Here is a 16,828-nt window from a genome sequence, read left to right as displayed (position 1 = left end):
GCATAGCTCCTTCCTTCACCAGTGAGGTTGGGAGTGAGAGAGGAAACACAGGCTTGGAGCCCCCATGCCTATTAGGACGAGGCATTCAGGGTCCAAAGGACTGATCTCTATGATCACCTCTCTTTCCAGTCATGTTTTTGCTCTAATCCTGGCAGGCTTCCTGCTGACTCCAGAACACACCATGGCCTGCCCTCTCTTCCCTCACTCTAAGTTTTCCCTAACTCTCCATCCATCTAAGTACCAACTTGTTTTATTCTTACCACCTGACATGGGGCTGGGGATAAAGACCTTGATTCATATATTCATTCACCAGTCAAGTCATTGCAAGGCAGTTCTCAAGGACAGGCATTAACCACAACATCTTAAGGCCAACTGTCTGAGATGGGTCTCAGGTTCTTGGTATAAGGTATGTCATGTCTTTCAACGGCAATGTGGCAACAACAGATATTTTAAATGTATATAACTTCAAACTAGCAGTCCCACAGAATTCAAGGAATTTATCCTAGAGATGCTTAAAGGGTACTCAATATAGTACTCCTTTTAAGAGCAAGACCTTTAGAGTCAAACTCCAGCTCCACCTCTGACCAGTTGTACAATCAAGGCAAGTCACAGACCTGTCTCATTTGTAAATGGGGGAGTTATAAGATCTTCCTTACAGAGCTGTTGTGAGGATTATGAATAATATAAGTAAAGCACTGCTTGATACAGAGGTCAGGCTCTCTGTTACTTTACTATTCTTACTATCAAGCAGCCATTAACAACAATGAGGTGTATGTGTTGAATAAGGAATGATCCTAAAGTTCCATTTTTAAGTGGAAAAAAAAACAAATTAATATGTGTGATGCTCTATGTGCTAAAACCATCAAAATAAAGAAAAAGCTGGAGGGAGAACTTGAATGTACTCAAGTGCAGAATGTGCTTTAATGTGCACAGAATCTCTTATAAAACATACACAAATTGGGAATGTGGAAGTCTAGAAGACCTCACTTTTCATCTTTCATATGGTTTGATTTTACTGCAAATTTTGAAAACAAAAGGAAAACTAAAAATGCTCTAGTAAATAAACGGCAGTAAGCAACCAGCGATTCTGATAGATGGCCAGGATTGGCACCCAGGGCTCATCCAACTCTCTGCTCAGAATGGGATGGTGGGGATGCATGACCAAGCTGCTTAAGACACTGGTCTGCCCCAAAGGAGCTCCTATGCTGGGGGTACAGCCATACCACAACCACAGGTCCCCTGCCCTGGTGCTAGAACAGAGAAGAACCCTCCTTGGTGGGGAGGATGGGAGAACTGTGAAACAGCTGAGGTGTGAGCTGGCTGCAGCCAAGCTGGGTTCCTGCTGCTCACTGTCTGAGACAGGAACATAAGCTGGTGACTCCTGGCCTGAGGAACTGACTTCCCCTAAAACCATGGCACTTCTGTGATTTGTCAAAAAAAAAAAAACGTGACTGCTAAGGTGGGTAGGCCTCAGAAGAGGTGGAAGCAGTTCTGGGGGTCCCCAAATCCCAATCCTAGCATCCCATGATGATTTTTCTCACCTATAAAACGGGGAAAGCAACATTACCTATCTCAACGGGTTGTTATATGGGCGAAACGAATTACTGACAATAAAAACAACAATTAACATTATTGAGTGTTTACTACATGCCAGACATTGTTCTCAGGGCCCATAACTAACCTATAAGATAAGCACAGTTTTCATCTTGATTTTAAGGTGAGGAAACCAGGGCTTAGAAAGGTGAAGTTACTTGATTATATAGCAAGTGACAGAACTGGGATTTAAACCTAGACAGTCTGATTCTAGAGTCATGAAGAACACTTTTCAAAGTTACTATATAAGTAAAGTTAGTACTTGGCTTGTTGTAGGGACTCAGTGTGAACTGCTATCATGAGGAAGAAGGTGGAAACATTAGGGCACACTCTACATGGGTCCCTGGGTACCACCCCCATCCAGCTAGCTTTCAGGTGCATATACTCCCTCTCTTTGGTTTCCATGGGCTTCCCTTGTGGCTCAGCTGGTAAAGAATCCGCCTGCAATGAGGGAAACCTGGGTTCAATCCCTGGGTTGGGAAGATCCCCTGGAGAAGGGAAAGGCAACCCATTCCAGTATTCTGGCCTGGAGAGTTCCATGGTCTGTATAGTCCATGGGGTCGCAAAGAGTTGGACATGACTGAGCGACTTTCACTTCACTTTGGTTTCCATCTCTCCCACCTGTCACCAAGGTCAACACCTCTCCATCCAGACTTGGGAAGCCCCAGAAGGCCTGAATGGCTTCAGCAGTGCCCTGTGAGATAGTTCTCTGGACTGACTTCTATCTACAATTCAGGTCTGAGGGAGAGGTTCTAGAGAAGCCTTGCTTCACCCACACCAGTGTCACCCTCATGAGACAAAGAGTACTTCTTTACTTTACTGAGTGTTCAGGAAACTAATTTGGACTACATGTAAATTCAAAACTCTCTTGAAACTGTTTATGCCTTAGGTGCAACCTACCTTCGAGGGGGATAAAGAATAATATGACTTGTAACTTTTGGAAGAGTTCTAAAATTCCCTCCTAGCTCTGATGTCCTGGAGCTTGAGAAATGAACAAATGCTCACCTTCCATCCCCCTTTCATAGGTAATGGCTTCATTCTGTTCTTGTCAGCTGCCCTATGTAATCCCTCCTCTGCTGTGGGTAGTTTCTAATCTGCACTGCACTCCCCCAGGAGTGTCCCATTCCATGTCTGAGGATTTCTGACAGTAAAGCCCCAGAAGAGACATGATGATGACTTTAGAGGTCAGGGACTCCTCACCAACTAACAAGCCTAGAACCACATTTCTTAGCACCTTTGCTGGGTAGGCCTCCTCAGCCACCTGATATGTTTCCATCCCAGGTCTCCCTCCCACCTTGCGCCCATCTCTGGGGGTGGAGACTCACCAGCACTGTTGGCCTCCGACTCCAGCAGGTGAATGTCATTGCAGTCTGCCAGTGAGTGCTCCAGGCAGAGCTGCAGGAAGCGAGCCTGGGTGCGCGTGACTCGCTTCAGAAGTGACAGCAGGGCCACTGTCTGTTCACACTCATTCCAGCCCTTGAACCAGCCAGCAAGGATGCCCACCTGGTCTCGGAACATCATGGTGCCAGGCCTGGGGCCAGGGTGGGGGGACGGCGGTGGCGAGGGCCAGCGCCGTCACATGGTCTCGGCTCTGGGCTCCTGTTTCCTCTCCCCTGAGGGCCAGGGCTTGAGGACGTTCCCTGGCGTAGTGGCAATGGGTGATGAGGGGAAGAGGACACCTGCTCACATCAGGGGAGGTGTTGGTCCAGCCACGCCTCTCCAGGCTCCTGGAAAAGGAAGAAAGCGGGTCAGAGAGAAGGGACTGGAACTGGTCTGGTGAGTGTGGGTTCAGAGGTTAAGGAGGCCTGTCTTCCCCTTTAGCTCAACTCTGCTGAGCTCCTGGGATAAAGACAAAGCCAACACCAGATACTAAGCCAACTCTCCCTCCAACCTTCAGAGCCAGAGAAAAGTCTTGATTGGGACTCAGAGACTCAGACAAAGGAGAAGATGCTGCCCCTCACTTTTGGCTGTCACAGGGCCAAAGGAAGTGGATTTAAAGCAGAGAGTAAGTTGGTAAGATTTTCTAGATGGAAACAGGAGACAATGCACACTATGGCAAAAGATGTGAGTTAATGGAGACCTGGCCCCAGGTGACATGACTAAGCAGACATGTGATGCTGAGCACATGTCCTGACCTTGCTGATCTCTGGTCACCTCCTCTAGGGGGCTGGGCCGAGTCACTGCTTGCCTGCTAAAAGGATCCTACAGAGTCTGTGTATTATTTCAAATTAAGATGCACAAAGCTGGGATATGGGTGAGTGGTGACCCCAGTGGAGATCTCAGGTACATGGACAGCCATCTGATCAGCAACTGGGTGCCTAACGGTAGGAGGTCTTTTCAAAGATCTCTAACATGCTGGTGGGGCGGAGGGGATCTCATCCCCTCCAACCAAGCTCTCCCACTCTGATCTCTAAGACCCCATCTACCCTTGCTCTGAGGTGAATCTCTCCCAGCGTTCTTCCTCATTCCCTTAAGGATACTCCTGACTCAAGTCCTCTGGAGTGGGATGCCCCTTGGCTCTCAGAGATGCGAGCTTGTCATCCATTTTCCTAAAAGCCAAGAGGATACTAACCTGAGAAGGGGATACATCAAATGTTAAAAACTCCAAAGCAAGGAAGCGTCCAAATTCCTTAGGCAGGAACCACACAGAAGCTGTGTCAACTGGGCAGACAACAGATCTATTCTTCAGTTGATTGGTTTCTGGACACTACTCTGAAGCCTTTCTTTAAGTGGCTCCTGATCCAGGTCTCCACTCACATTTCCCCTGTCTCTCCTGAAACCCGTGCCCTTGGCTCCATCTCCCTCTGGCTGCCAAGAGGACTGAGAACTCCATACAAAGATTCATTGAACCTGCTGGGCTAGGTCTTAGGGAGCTACTGCTGTCTCCCTGAATTCCAAGCTCCTGCTGAGGACAACTGGGAGGCGCACCTGGCAACGGCAGTGCCTCACCCCACAGACCCTCATGGGCCACCTGAACAGAGCAAACTGGCCTGGCTGTCGATCCTTTTGGATACAAGAAGCAAGAGAAAATGTGGGGGGAAATGAAACCTTATTCCCAATTAAACAACCCTCCCAGAAATCTTTCTAAACGACCTATCAGGAGCTTCCCCAGTGGCTCAGTGGTAAAGAATCTGCCTGTCAATGCAGGTGACACAGGTTTGATCCCTGGTCCAGGAAAATCCCATATACCACAGAGCAACTAAGCCTGGATGCCATAACTACTGAGTTTGTGCTCTAGAGCCCATGAGCTGCAACTACCGAGCCTACGTGCCAAAACTACTGAAGCCCTCGGGCCCTAAAGCTTGCACTCTGCAAGAGAAGCCACTGCAATGAGAAGCCCAAGCACTGCAACTAGAGAGTAGTCCTTGCTCCCTGCAACTAGAGAAGAGCCTGAGCAGCAACGTATATCCAGCACAGCCAAAAATAAAAATAAATACATTAAAAAAAAAAAAAAAAACCAAACAACCCAATGACAAATCAAATATTGCCTCCCTGGCTTAAAATCCTCCAATGACTTTTCACTGCATTTAAATAAAATGCGTAGAGGGCTCCCTGTAAGACTCTGGTGGCCGCTCCAACCTTACTGTGTACCGAGTTCTTGTTCACTTGGACTTATGCACAGCTTCCCCCAACCTATCTATGGCTTGCTTTTATTTGTCACTCAGGTCTCAGCTCAGTGTCACTTCCTCAGAGAGATCTTCCCTGATCATCCAAATCTAAGAAATTTCTGTCACTCTACTGAATTTATTCTACATAGCTTGGCACCCTCAGATATCTTATTTGTTTGTTGTTTCTCTCTTCCCAACAATTGCAAGCTACACAGCTGCCCAGGGCCCAGAATAGTGACTAGCACTTAGAAGGTGTTCAACACATACTTAATGAATGAATGGATGAATGAAGGTGAGCATGGAAGCCACACTTGGGACTTCTACAGCCCTTGGGGCAAAGACGACAGAAGGAATGATCAAAAGGATGGTAAAGTGATTTGGAAACCTTGCCCTAAGAGAAAAATTTGAAGGCACTGGGGAAATTTCCCCTGAAGAGAAGACTCAGGAGGAATGGCATAACTGACTTGAAATACCTGAAGGGGTAGCGCACAGAAGAATTAGAGTTGTTTATTTACTTCAGAGGAGAATCAGGGTAGATGGCTCTAAGTGAGAGGCAACCTGAGACAAGAGAAATGTTGAAAGTCAAGAAAATTCAGTTCTAGTCTTGCCCCAGCCACTGTGTCACTTTAATCTTTGAGCTAGTCTGTTTCCCTTCTCTAGGAGGTGTGAGATAAGGAGCTAGACTGGTCAGACATGACAAGTGGGTTTTTCCTCACAGGCTAACTCCAATCAATTGGTAGTGGCTGCCTGGAATACTGTGGTGAGAAGGATCCTAAAAAAATGAAGCAATAGGAATATCCATCAGTGGAGAACGATTAATAAATTGGAGAATACCTCATACAAGGGGATATTATGTAGTAATTAAAAATGTGCTTGGTTCTGACAGCTGAATACAAACAATGTGCTTCTAACTATGTGTAGTGTTTGATCTTTAACTACAACGTAGAGTGTTACAATTAGTCCATAAGTACATAGTAATGTGTTCAGTCATTTTTGTAAAGTGAAAAAAAAAAAGCTGTATATAAACTCCTTATATATATTATATATGAATGCCTATGCACCTATATATATAGAGAAATGTGTAGAATGATACACCCTGTGCCATTCACATTGGTTACCTTAGGGAGAGGGAGGAATTAGTTATACTCTTTTCATATAACTTTGTGCTATTTCACTAGTTCCACATGAACACAAATTACTTTTGTAATTTTTAAAGATAAATTTAATTTTAAAGAAATCTAAGGCAGCATTCTACTCTATGGCTCAGTGAGAGAGTGCTGTGATTGATTATCAATGTTTCCCCTGGATACTGGACAGATGAGTAGTAGTTCATGTGCCTGAAAAAGTCAGTTTCCCTTCCCGGCTCCAGTATTTTGTGGCTTTCAGTCCTAAGGAGACAGCAGCTGCCTCAACATAAGGAAGAATTTTAAAATAATGTATCTGTCCAAGAATGGAATTGGCTGCCATGTGAGGAGGTAATAAGCTCCCTGGCTGCTGGAAGTGGTCAAGCAAGAGGCTGGATGAACATCCCTTGGGAGTGGGAGGGATTCCTTCACTGGGTGGCAACGCATAAGACAGAAGGACATGTTACTATTTCAGAGGGAACATTTGTGATGGGATGTTTGGTATGCCAACAGTGTTTACGGCAAAAAGATGACCAAATCCACAAACAGACCTAAGTTGTGAACTCTTGCCTATAACCATTTTTACTGGGTGGCTACTTTTCCTAAGCAACAGCACTGTGCCCTTGAAATAAAACTACTGACTGAACATTAATCCAGCTTCTTCCCCAAGCCAAATGCTAGAAGCAAAGCCTTGGGACACAGTAGGATCTCAAACATGATGCTTACAAGGCCAGATTTTGAATGGAGCAGGCCGGTGAGTGCAATGGTGAGCTGAAAAGCACACACATTGTCTAAAGGGAGAATTTACTATTGAGCTCTAATCAACTGCTGCCATGTAGGAATTTGGGTCCAGTATTGTTAGATTTTTTTTTTTTTTTTTAAAGAGGAGCCAGAAATCTAGATTTTTAAATTAAAATTCCCCTATTTTTAAATGTTGGCAACGAATTCATATTAAAACAGCAACAATGAACCCTATATAGAAGAAACAAAGCCTGTGGCTTAGGCCAGATAGACAGAAACTGTGAAAAGATCAAAAGTCTGATATATATCCCTCTCAAGGGCCTCTCTGGTGGCTCAGACAGCAAAGAATCTGCCTGCGGTGTGGGAGACTGGGGTTCGATCTCTGGATCTGGAAGATCCCTGGAGAAGGGAATGGTAACCCAGTCTAGTATTCTTGCTTGGGAAATCTCATGGACAGAGGAGCCTGGTGGGCTACAATCCATGGGGTTGCAAAGAGTTGGACACCACTGAGCAGCTAACACTTAGCAAGGGCTTAGAGAAGGTCCTACATCTTCAAGCCATTCCACTGCTCAGGAAACGTGATGAGGAGAGAGGACCTAGTGTCCAAGGAAGGCTTGGAGACTCTGCATGAAACCCTGGGGCTTTAGGAAACAAACGGTCACTATCAGGGGAGGGAAAAATAAGGAGTTTGGGATTAGCAGCAGATACAATCTACTATATATAAAACAGATAAAACAACAAGGTCCTACTGCATAGCACAGGGAACTATATTCGATATCTTGTAATAAACAATAATGGAAAAGAATATGAAAAAGACTACTCATACATAGCTGATTCACTTTGCTATACATGAGAAACTAACACAACACTGCAAATCAACTATACGTCAATAAAAATAAATGCATAGTTAAAAATAACCCCTAAAGGAAGTGTTCCTATGTTTTAGACAGAAGAATGCTGGGTGTTTGGTCCGGATGGTGACTGCAGACGAGGACTGGATGGCTTTCTTCCACCAAAGGGCCAAAGACCTCCAGCTTCTCTCCTGGGTGCTTGGCAACAGTGAGAAAGGATGACTTGGCTTGGTGAGATTAGCCAGGGCAAAAGCATCAGCACTGACTATTTGAAGGCATCTTACTGTGGTAGCAAATTACTATGATGGATTCAGTGGATTTGCCTGCCAAACATCCACACCCATCTTCTGGTACCAGGCCCCTAAATTCCCTTTGAAGAATTAACTGTCCTTCTTGGATCCAAGAGTAGACATAAAGTAAAACTTGGCCACGGAAAGCCCTCCCTGGACTTTGTTGTAAATACTAGGGAAAATAAGTTCTTGATTAGGGCTGCTCAGATTATACACTATTTCCTGATATTCCTGGTTGCCACTGCTGCTACCTCACAGTGAGGGCCCATCTCAGAATGAAGCCAATACAGATGAAAGCAAAGTCAAAAGTGGAGAGAAAAGAGAGACTTGTTCATATCATCAGAAGACCTGTCTCTAGCTAGTTGGAAGCCTCTCACCCCACTTCCTCATCTCAGACTTTTCAGTTACATGAACCAACAAATTCCTTTTGGGCCGAGGCCAGTCTGATTTGGGTTTTTACCACTTAACGTTTCAACTTTAAGCCTTGACTGTTCCCATACAGGAGAATTCACCACTGCTCTGGTCTCTTTATCCTTAGGTGACAAAAAATGACTCCCTGTCTTTGAGAAAAGACACTAGAGGGAACCCTTCTGGTTAAGTCCTTCAAATAATCTAACAATATGGCTACCATACTTGGTCTCTAAGAGACCAAGGAACCTTCTTGAGAAGCATCTTCCAACCCTGGAAGGTGGGAAATAGAGTCAAAAACTGGCTAAGATGTTCCAGGAAAAACTAGTCATTGGCTCTTTCTCCAAACAGTGAAAAGCAGCCCACATACAGGAAGCTCCTCTGGAGGTCAGCTATCCTCTCTCAGAAGTAGCACTGCAGAGTCAGTCAAACCTGACTGAACCAGAGCTCTCCTACTGACACTAACTTGCCATGCTGATCTTCCACAAGTAACTCAGTTTCTTCCTCAGTGAAGCTTAAGAATGAAATGAAACAATGTACATAAGATACTTAGAATGATGTTTCACATGTCTTCACATATTGTATTATGTGCCAGGCCTTATGCTAGTAGCTTTCCACCGATGAGCTTGTATGATCTCAAAAACTATAAACACATATATACATATCCTTATTTTACAGATGAAGACATGGGCACACAGAGAAGGTTAAGTCACCTATCCAAGATTACACAGCTAAGCTGAGATTTTTAAGGCCAAGCACTCTGGTTTTAGACTTCTTGCTTGTTTCTGTGTATAATGCTACAGCCTCCTGTATGTTCCCTTCTACTGCCTAGAAAGTTCAACCAAAGTGTACACACTTTAATGGCAACATCTCTGGACAAATGAGGGGTCCTATTAGCCTTCCCACCTATCCCTAGCCCTCGTAGAACATCCATGTAGCCCCTGGAGGAACTTGTTCATTTCATGATTACGATAATAGGCTAGTTACCTATGGTTAATTCACTATCTCAGCTTGAGAAGAATAGGAGAATGTGAGAAGCCAAGGGAGCCCAACTTCTGTCTTATGAAAACTAACAATTATTTTCAGAAACTCCTAAAATATGTGTACAAAACATATATTATTGCCTCAACCAAGACTGTGGCTTTTGTATGAATGGTCCTGGAGAAGGGAAAGAGAGGAGGGGAAAAGCCAGGAAGGACCTCCTGGAAGATAACACAGCCTGGGGAGCTATGGGAAATTTGCATAATTTGGAGTAAGTGATTTTACCTTGTGCTTGTTTTCTCATCTGTAACATGGGTTTAATAATAGCACTTACTCTCAGTCGTGAGGCATAAATACCCTCACAGAGATGTTAGCTAGTATTATCATCCTGGATTCCTCGCTCTAATCCCACCATCAACTCCTGTTTGCTCAACACCAAACAGGTATCTGTATCTCCATTTTTACTACTACCACCATATTCAAGTCATCATCCTTTCTCATCTAGATGAATGTATTGCCTCCTGTTTCCATTCTTGCCCATTTTCCTTGCAGAAACCAAATTTTCTTTAAAAACAAACAGATCATGTTACTTTCTTGCTTTAGAAATCCTGTAAGAGCTTCCAAATGCTTGTAAGTGAAAATGTAAATTCCTTTTTATGGCCCACAAGACCCCAGATAATCTGGCCTCTGTGAACCACTCCAAGCCCCTACCCCTTCTGCCTTACTTATGCTTCAGCCACAATGATCTCCTTACACGTCTCAGGGGTTTTGTGCTGGCTGACTCCTCTACCTGAAATGTCCTTCTCCAGGTCATCATATGGCTGGTTCCTTTTCATCAGTCAGATCTGGGTTCATGTGTGCCCCAATCTTCCTCATCTCCCCAGTAGGAAGGAATCTTTGGTCTGATATCATTGTCAAAAAGTGTTTCTTCTAAGGCTATAGCTCTTCTGGAAACACTTAGACTGGAAGATCCATGAGGGAAAGGAAGACTGTGGCTGTATTATTCATTGTTATATATTCAATTTCTAGCACAGTGCCTGGGACATAACAGACTGTTAATAAATATCTGTGAAAAATTTCCCTACCTTGCAGGAGTCTTTTCTTGACATGTAACAATGGTTAAATTAGAATGCCCAAATCTCAGATCCTCTCACAACTGGTGCCTTCTTATCTTTCAGGTTATCAGGCTCAATTGTCACTTCCTCAAAAAGGCCAATTCTGACCACCCTGTGTACAGTGGACAATCCCCTAACCCATTCAATTTAATTCCTTCATAGCACACACCTATCTGACTTATTCATATATCTTCCCTCCATCAGAATATAAGATCCAAGAGCTCTAAGACCTTGACTATTTCATTCACTGCTGTATCTCCAGTACCTAAAAAGTGCCTTCATAAACTGTTTGACTGCTGGAGACATTTGAGATGTGCATACTCTATATAATAATGTTTTTCTGTTGCCCTCAAGCAGACTCTATTCAACAAATTTACCCTAAAACAAACAAAACAAAACTTACTCACAGTAACCTATTTAACCCTCTTCTAAAGCTCTGAGTACTGGAAACCCAAAGTTGAGGTAGGGAACTGAACACCAGTACTCCTGGATTCTACCACCTCAAGACTATAACCAAACCAAGTCAGTCATCTCATTCCTGTTTCTCCCAAGTGAAAATCGTTCAGTCATGTCTGACTCTTTGCGACCCCATGGACTATACAGTCCATGGAATTCTCCAGGCCAGAATACTGGAGAGGATAGCCATTCCCTTCTCCAGGGGATCTTCCCAACCCAGGGATCAAACCCAGGTCTCCCGCATTGCTGCTGCTGCTGCTAAGTAGCTTCAGTCGTGTCCTCCTGCATTGCAGGTGGACTCTTTTATCAGCCGAGTTACCAGGGAAGCTCTGTTTCTACTAGTGAGATCCCAAAGTCAAGTCTGGTGGGGTCAGACTAGCCAAAAACAATCTCTGGATCCAAACAATCATAGAGAAGAGAATGACTGGGGCTGGGGAACAGTGAGGAGGGGACTATCATCAACACTCAAAGGTCAAAGGATGGAATCACAGTTCTATCTGGTTCAGCAAGAGAATCTCTAAGAGCACCGCTCACCTAAAACATGTCTCTGAGGATCTTCTGTCACTGTCTCACACTTAGCTCAGAGAAGAAACTGTTTTCAAACTGGGGCTCTCAGCAAAGAGTTCTCTTTCCACTGAGACTGCTAAGGAGGCAGAGTTCAAGTCTGGGGTTGCTAAGGGCCATTTTGTTGTCACAAAGCAGAAACCAGCCGAGGATGAAGTTAAGTCAGTGGAGAAATGGGCGATTACTAGGAAGACTGAACTTCTGGACGCAGCTAGGTCTATCTAGGAACCATCCTAGTTCTGGACTTTTCAGTAACACGAGGCAATTAATTCTTTTTTTTTAAATTAAGCCAACTTGAGCTAAGGTAATGCCTCTTACATCTTTAGAGTCTTGGCTGCTGCAAGCTTTTTTTTTTTTTTTTTGCTGAAACTGAGCACCTTCATATACAGGGCATTGTTCTAAGTGTGTGTTTGTGTGTCAGTCACTCAGTTGTGTCCGACTCTTTGTGATACCACGGACTGTAGGCTGCCAAGCTCCTCTGCCCATGAAATTCTCCAGGTAACAATACTGGAGTGGGCTGCCATTTCCTCCTCCAGGGGATCTTCCCAACCCAGGGGTCAACCCTGGTCTCCTGCATTGTGGACAGATTCTTTTCTATCTGAGCCACCAGGGAAGCCCTTGTTCTAAGTACTATATACATATTAACTATTTAAGCCTTATAACAATTCTATAAAGTAAGGTATTGTTATTACCTTCATTTTTTAACTCTGGAAACTAAGGACTAGAGAAATTCAGTAATTTGTTGTAGGTCACAAAACGGGTAAGCAATGAGTGGGATGCAAATCCTGTCTACCTGAAGAGAAAATCCAACTCTGACTTCAGACACTATCATCCTGGGATGGACAGAGCCAGAAACCTATTTGAGCCACTTGTCCTCAATTTCATCCTTTGTAAAATGAGGATAATCATACTTTAGCTACCTCACAGAGTTCCTGTGAATATGAGATGAGACAATACACGTGAAGCACTTAAACTGTGACTGGTAGATAATAATTACTCAATAAACAATGATCATTATTACTCTTTGGGTCACTAAACTGCACCTGGCAAATACAGTGCAGATAGAGGAGATCTGTTTTCTTTCATCTGTGTCCTTCAGGTGAAGAGAATAGATGCCATGGGTTAGAGTCTTTCTTGCTTTTGATCAACTGCATAAGCTGCTTCCTCTGCCTGGAAGGCCAATCATCCTTGTCCCAACTCTTGTGGAACAGCACCCAGTCTTACCACCTCTTCTATGAAGTCTTTACAGATAGAGGGTTCCTTTTCTCACTGCCAAATTCCCACAGTATATAGTTTTTACCTCACATTCTGTCCCATGTACCTGACCAACCTCGCTACTGGGCTGTGAGCTCCCTGAAGGCAGACCCCAGTGTTACCCTTGTAATCTGTTTACTCTTCTCGAACTTAGCTGCCGGTTAGCCAATGATTCCCTACAACTTACAGAGGGAAGAGCCCACTTTGTGGAATTCAGAGAAGGACAAGTTACATCCCAGTACTTTCCAAACTCCCAATCTGGTCAGCGTGAGTGGAAAAGTACATGAAAAACTACAAGGGAGAAGATGAGTGGCGCTCTACGAAGTGCAGTGGAAGGCCCTGGGTAGTAAGAGAATGAAGACTGGAAGGTGCCTTAAGGGAAGGGTGTTTATGTGGAGGACAGATGAGGAATAGGTAAGAAGAGATGGACATGTGTGTTCAAGGAGGGAGCAACCTGAACCAGAAACACTGAAGGATGTGGGATGGTATGGAGCAGTAGAGAGGAAGCCAGAAGGAGAAAATGCTGAGGAAGATCTGAAAGGGAACCATTCAAAGGCAGAATCTGAAGTAATTGCTCAGAGGGTGGGGTAACCTTGTGGACAAGCCAGAAACCTTTCAAGGAAGGTAAGGAATCTTTTGGAAGGTAAGGACTTCACAAATGGGGCTCCCAGGAAAATGGGGGTGAGCAGAAGGGCACAGAGGCATACTCTGAGGCATCTTTCAAGGGGCCTTTATGTGGGGAAAGGGAAATCCTCTTAGAGGGCAGTGGTTCTCAAACCACATGCATCAGAATCACCAGGAAGGTTCCTAAAAACAGATAGCTACTGCCAGGCTTTCTGATTCAGTAGGTCTGGGTTGGGACCCAAGAATTTGCATTTCTAACAAGTTATCAGGTGATGCTTGTGCTGCTGGTCCAGGGTCAACACTTTGACTACTATATGGGGAGGGATTCTTTTGTGAGGAAGCTCTCAATGTGGAAAAGGAAGGAGAAAACTTCTGAGAGGAAAGTTGAGGGAGTCCTCAAGAAAAGTCTAAGGAAGGGTCTGTCTATCTCTGAAGGGAAGATCTGAAGGGAGGAGGGGTCTATGAAGATAGAGCCAAAGAAAAATGTCCTGAGAGAAAGAGCTCTGAGGGCTGGAACTTCAAGGGGTAAGGGTATCTCTTGAGGATCTTTTAATAAAAGGGGACACAGAGGCTCCTGATAGGGGAAGTCTGTAGGATGCTGGGGGCCTATGGTGGGATAATGGGGGAAAGCAGCTCAGATCTGAGAAGGACCTCTTAAGTTGACTTCACAGGAAAGAGAATGGAGGAGATGAAAGGGTATAAATGGAGGTTCTAAAAGGGATATGTAATAAGGCCTTGAATAAGGTTTCTTGGAGATGTCAGAGGGAGAATCTGAGAGTGTGTTCTGAGGAAGTCTCACAAAGTGGTACAGTTGTTGATGCACAGCAATTTTGGAGAAAATTCTCTAAAAGGAGTCTGTGGATGTGTGGTCTTCTGTGAGAGATCTTAGATTTACTGGAGCAGGATGACAGAGGTCTTTTTAGGAACAATTCTCAAAGAGCTCAGATGAGAAATCTCTGAGTAAAGCCTTCAATAAGGTATATGGGGAAGGTGGTTCTTCTGAGAGGGAACGTGGCAATGTCATAGTAAAGGGTTTTTCAGAAAGAATTCTGGGACTTTCTAAGAAAATGAGCTCAGAGTTATTTTGAGGGAAGACTGCATTGGTGTTGGGTGTCTTTCACAGAGGGTTCTAGAGGATTTGAGGGAAGCTGTAAGGGTGAGTTCAGGGAGGGAATTATCTAGGAAAAGTCTCATAGTAAGTAAGTAGTAGTAGTGTTAGTCACTTAGTCGAGTCTGACTCTGTGACTCCATGGACTGTAGCACCCCAGGCTCCTCTGTCCATGGAATTCTCCAGACAATAATACTGGATTGGGTTGCCATTTCCTTCTCCACTCTCAGTAAAGCAGGAGGTCTGTAAGTAGTGATTCAAGGGTTACTGGAAGAGTCTCTAGGAGAGGTTTTAAGGGCATATCTCAGAGGGCTCGTGGGGGTTCCGGGGGTCTCTGAGAAGGTATGAGGAGGTCTTAAAAAACTGCATTTCAGAGGGGTTGAGAAGAAAGGGTCTTAGGGTTTACAAGGGTTGTGAGGAGGAAAGTTCATCAGAAAGCGGGTCTATAAGGAGGGACCTTGAAAGGAGGATTCTAAGGGGGATTGAAGAAAATATCAGAGAGAAACTATGGGAAACCTTTTGGAATCCTAGGAAGCAATTTTTGAAACATTTTGCGTAGGTTAATGGGAAAGATTTGGGATACATAAAAAAGGTTTTGGAAGAGGCTCGTGGAATGTGGAAAAAGAGTTCTCTGTAGATTCAGGGGATCTTTGGAGATTTTTGGCATAAGTGAGGAGGGTCTCATGGGAAGATTTTTGGGGTATGTGAGGGTGCTCTATAGAGCATTTCAGGGTGGGGAGATTTGAGGAACATGAAGAGATCTTTGGGAGAGATTTTTGGGACCTGTGGAAGGGTCCAAAGAGATGACTTTTGGGATGTGTATATGGAGAGGGAGTGTATATGGGAGATGAATTGGGGGAGAGGTGGGGCTCTAGGTGAGTTTTGAGGATCCGAGCCATTTCAGAGAGTCTCTTTGGAAGATTTTCCAGGGTACATCAGGAGCATTCCAGGGGAAGGGGCTCTGAGATTTGGGGGCCATAAATGGAAAATCTCCAAGGCGATTGCTGGTATGGGGATAGATGGGAGGGAAAATTCTTGGGATGTGTGAGAAGGAAGTCTGGGCGATATTGTTGGGATGTAAGAAGTAGGTCGCCGGGGGAGATTTCTGGAATGCATGGGGTCTGGAGGGGATTTCGGGGAGTCTCTGATCTGAAGATTTTTAGGGCTTATGAGGGAGGCTCCTGGAGAAGATATCTGACACATATTGTTGGAATACGAGGAGTGGCCCGGGGGGAATATTTCTAGACTGAGGAGGAGGACGGGGAATCTAGGGCCAGAGCAGGGTTCTCTGAGGAAGATTTTTGAGGCGTAGGACAGGGTCTGGAGCAGACGTGGAAATATCAGGGATGGTCTCTCGACAAGCCTTGCGCACGGCGGGAGGGGACGGAGGGCTTCGAGTGGATTCGGGGGGGTCTGTGGGCGTGCCCTCTAGGGAGCTGTCTGAGGTAGACCTGGGCGGGGGGATCACGAGATGGGCCGCTGGCTGGGCTCCCGGGCCACCCCGAGGGGCGAGGAATTCGGGGAGAAGCTCGAGAAGCGGCCTGTGAAGGCGACTCCGGATACGAGTGCGAGAGATTCTCTCGAGGGTCGGGACCCCTGAGGCCCGCGCTCCGCGCCCGCCGCCGCCCGGGGTCCCTGAGGGGGCGGGGCCGCCCGCGCGGCCTGGGGCGCCCTGAGGTGAGCCCCGAGAGCCCCGACCCGCCGCCGCCCCGCGTCCGCCTGGCTCTGCTCGCCACTCACCGCCTCGGCTGCCGCCGCCGCCGCCCGGGCCTCCTCAGGCCAGCGCCACCACCGTCGCCCCCTCTCCGGCCCGCGAGCTCCCCTCCCTCCTCCCGCACCGACCACCACCGCCGCCACCGCCGCCGTCGCGCTGCGTCACCGCGCCGTGCGTCACCGCCCCTGGCCCCTCCCCGACGGGACCGCCGCGCGCCAGCATTAGTTGACGCCGCGGTGACGAACCGCGCGCTCGCCAACGGGCGGCGAGGGCAGTCCGAAGGGCGGGAGGTGTGCGCGGAGAAAGGCTGGGTCCCGGCGAAGAGGGGGGCCGCGGGGGTTGAACAAGGCCCACGAGGCCCACCCCCCGCCCCGTCGGATTGGTCGGCTGCTCAGCT

At 46.0% G+C, this 16,828-nt stretch overlaps 1 protein-coding gene across 2 annotated transcripts in view; it reads right to left on the bottom strand.

Moving 5' to 3' along the window:
- Positions 1–16,618, bottom strand: part of SAMD4B (sterile alpha motif domain containing 4B) — a 36,331-nt gene extending 19,713 nt beyond the window's left edge. For both annotated transcript variants that reach the window (XM_015100575.4, XM_042232021.2), the window contains exons 1-2: positions 16,458–16,618; positions 2,919–3,320 (exon numbers count right to left, since the gene is read on the bottom strand). In XM_015100575.4, coding sequence (XP_014956061.1) covers positions 2,919–3,114 — 196 coding nt within the window. In that variant the 5' untranslated portion in view covers positions 3,115–3,320; positions 16,458–16,618. The remainder of the gene's footprint in view (positions 1–2,918; positions 3,321–16,457) is intronic.
- Positions 16,619–16,828: the final 210 nt, after the last annotated feature.

Source organism: Ovis aries, chromosome 14, assembly GCF_016772045.2.
Source record: "Ovis aries strain OAR_USU_Benz2616 breed Rambouillet chromosome 14, ARS-UI_Ramb_v3.0, whole genome shotgun sequence".
Lineage (NCBI taxonomy): Eukaryota > Metazoa > Chordata > Mammalia > Artiodactyla > Bovidae > Ovis > Ovis aries.
Note: the sequence above shows the minus strand (reverse complement) of the source record. Positions and strands in the feature narration are given on the sequence as shown.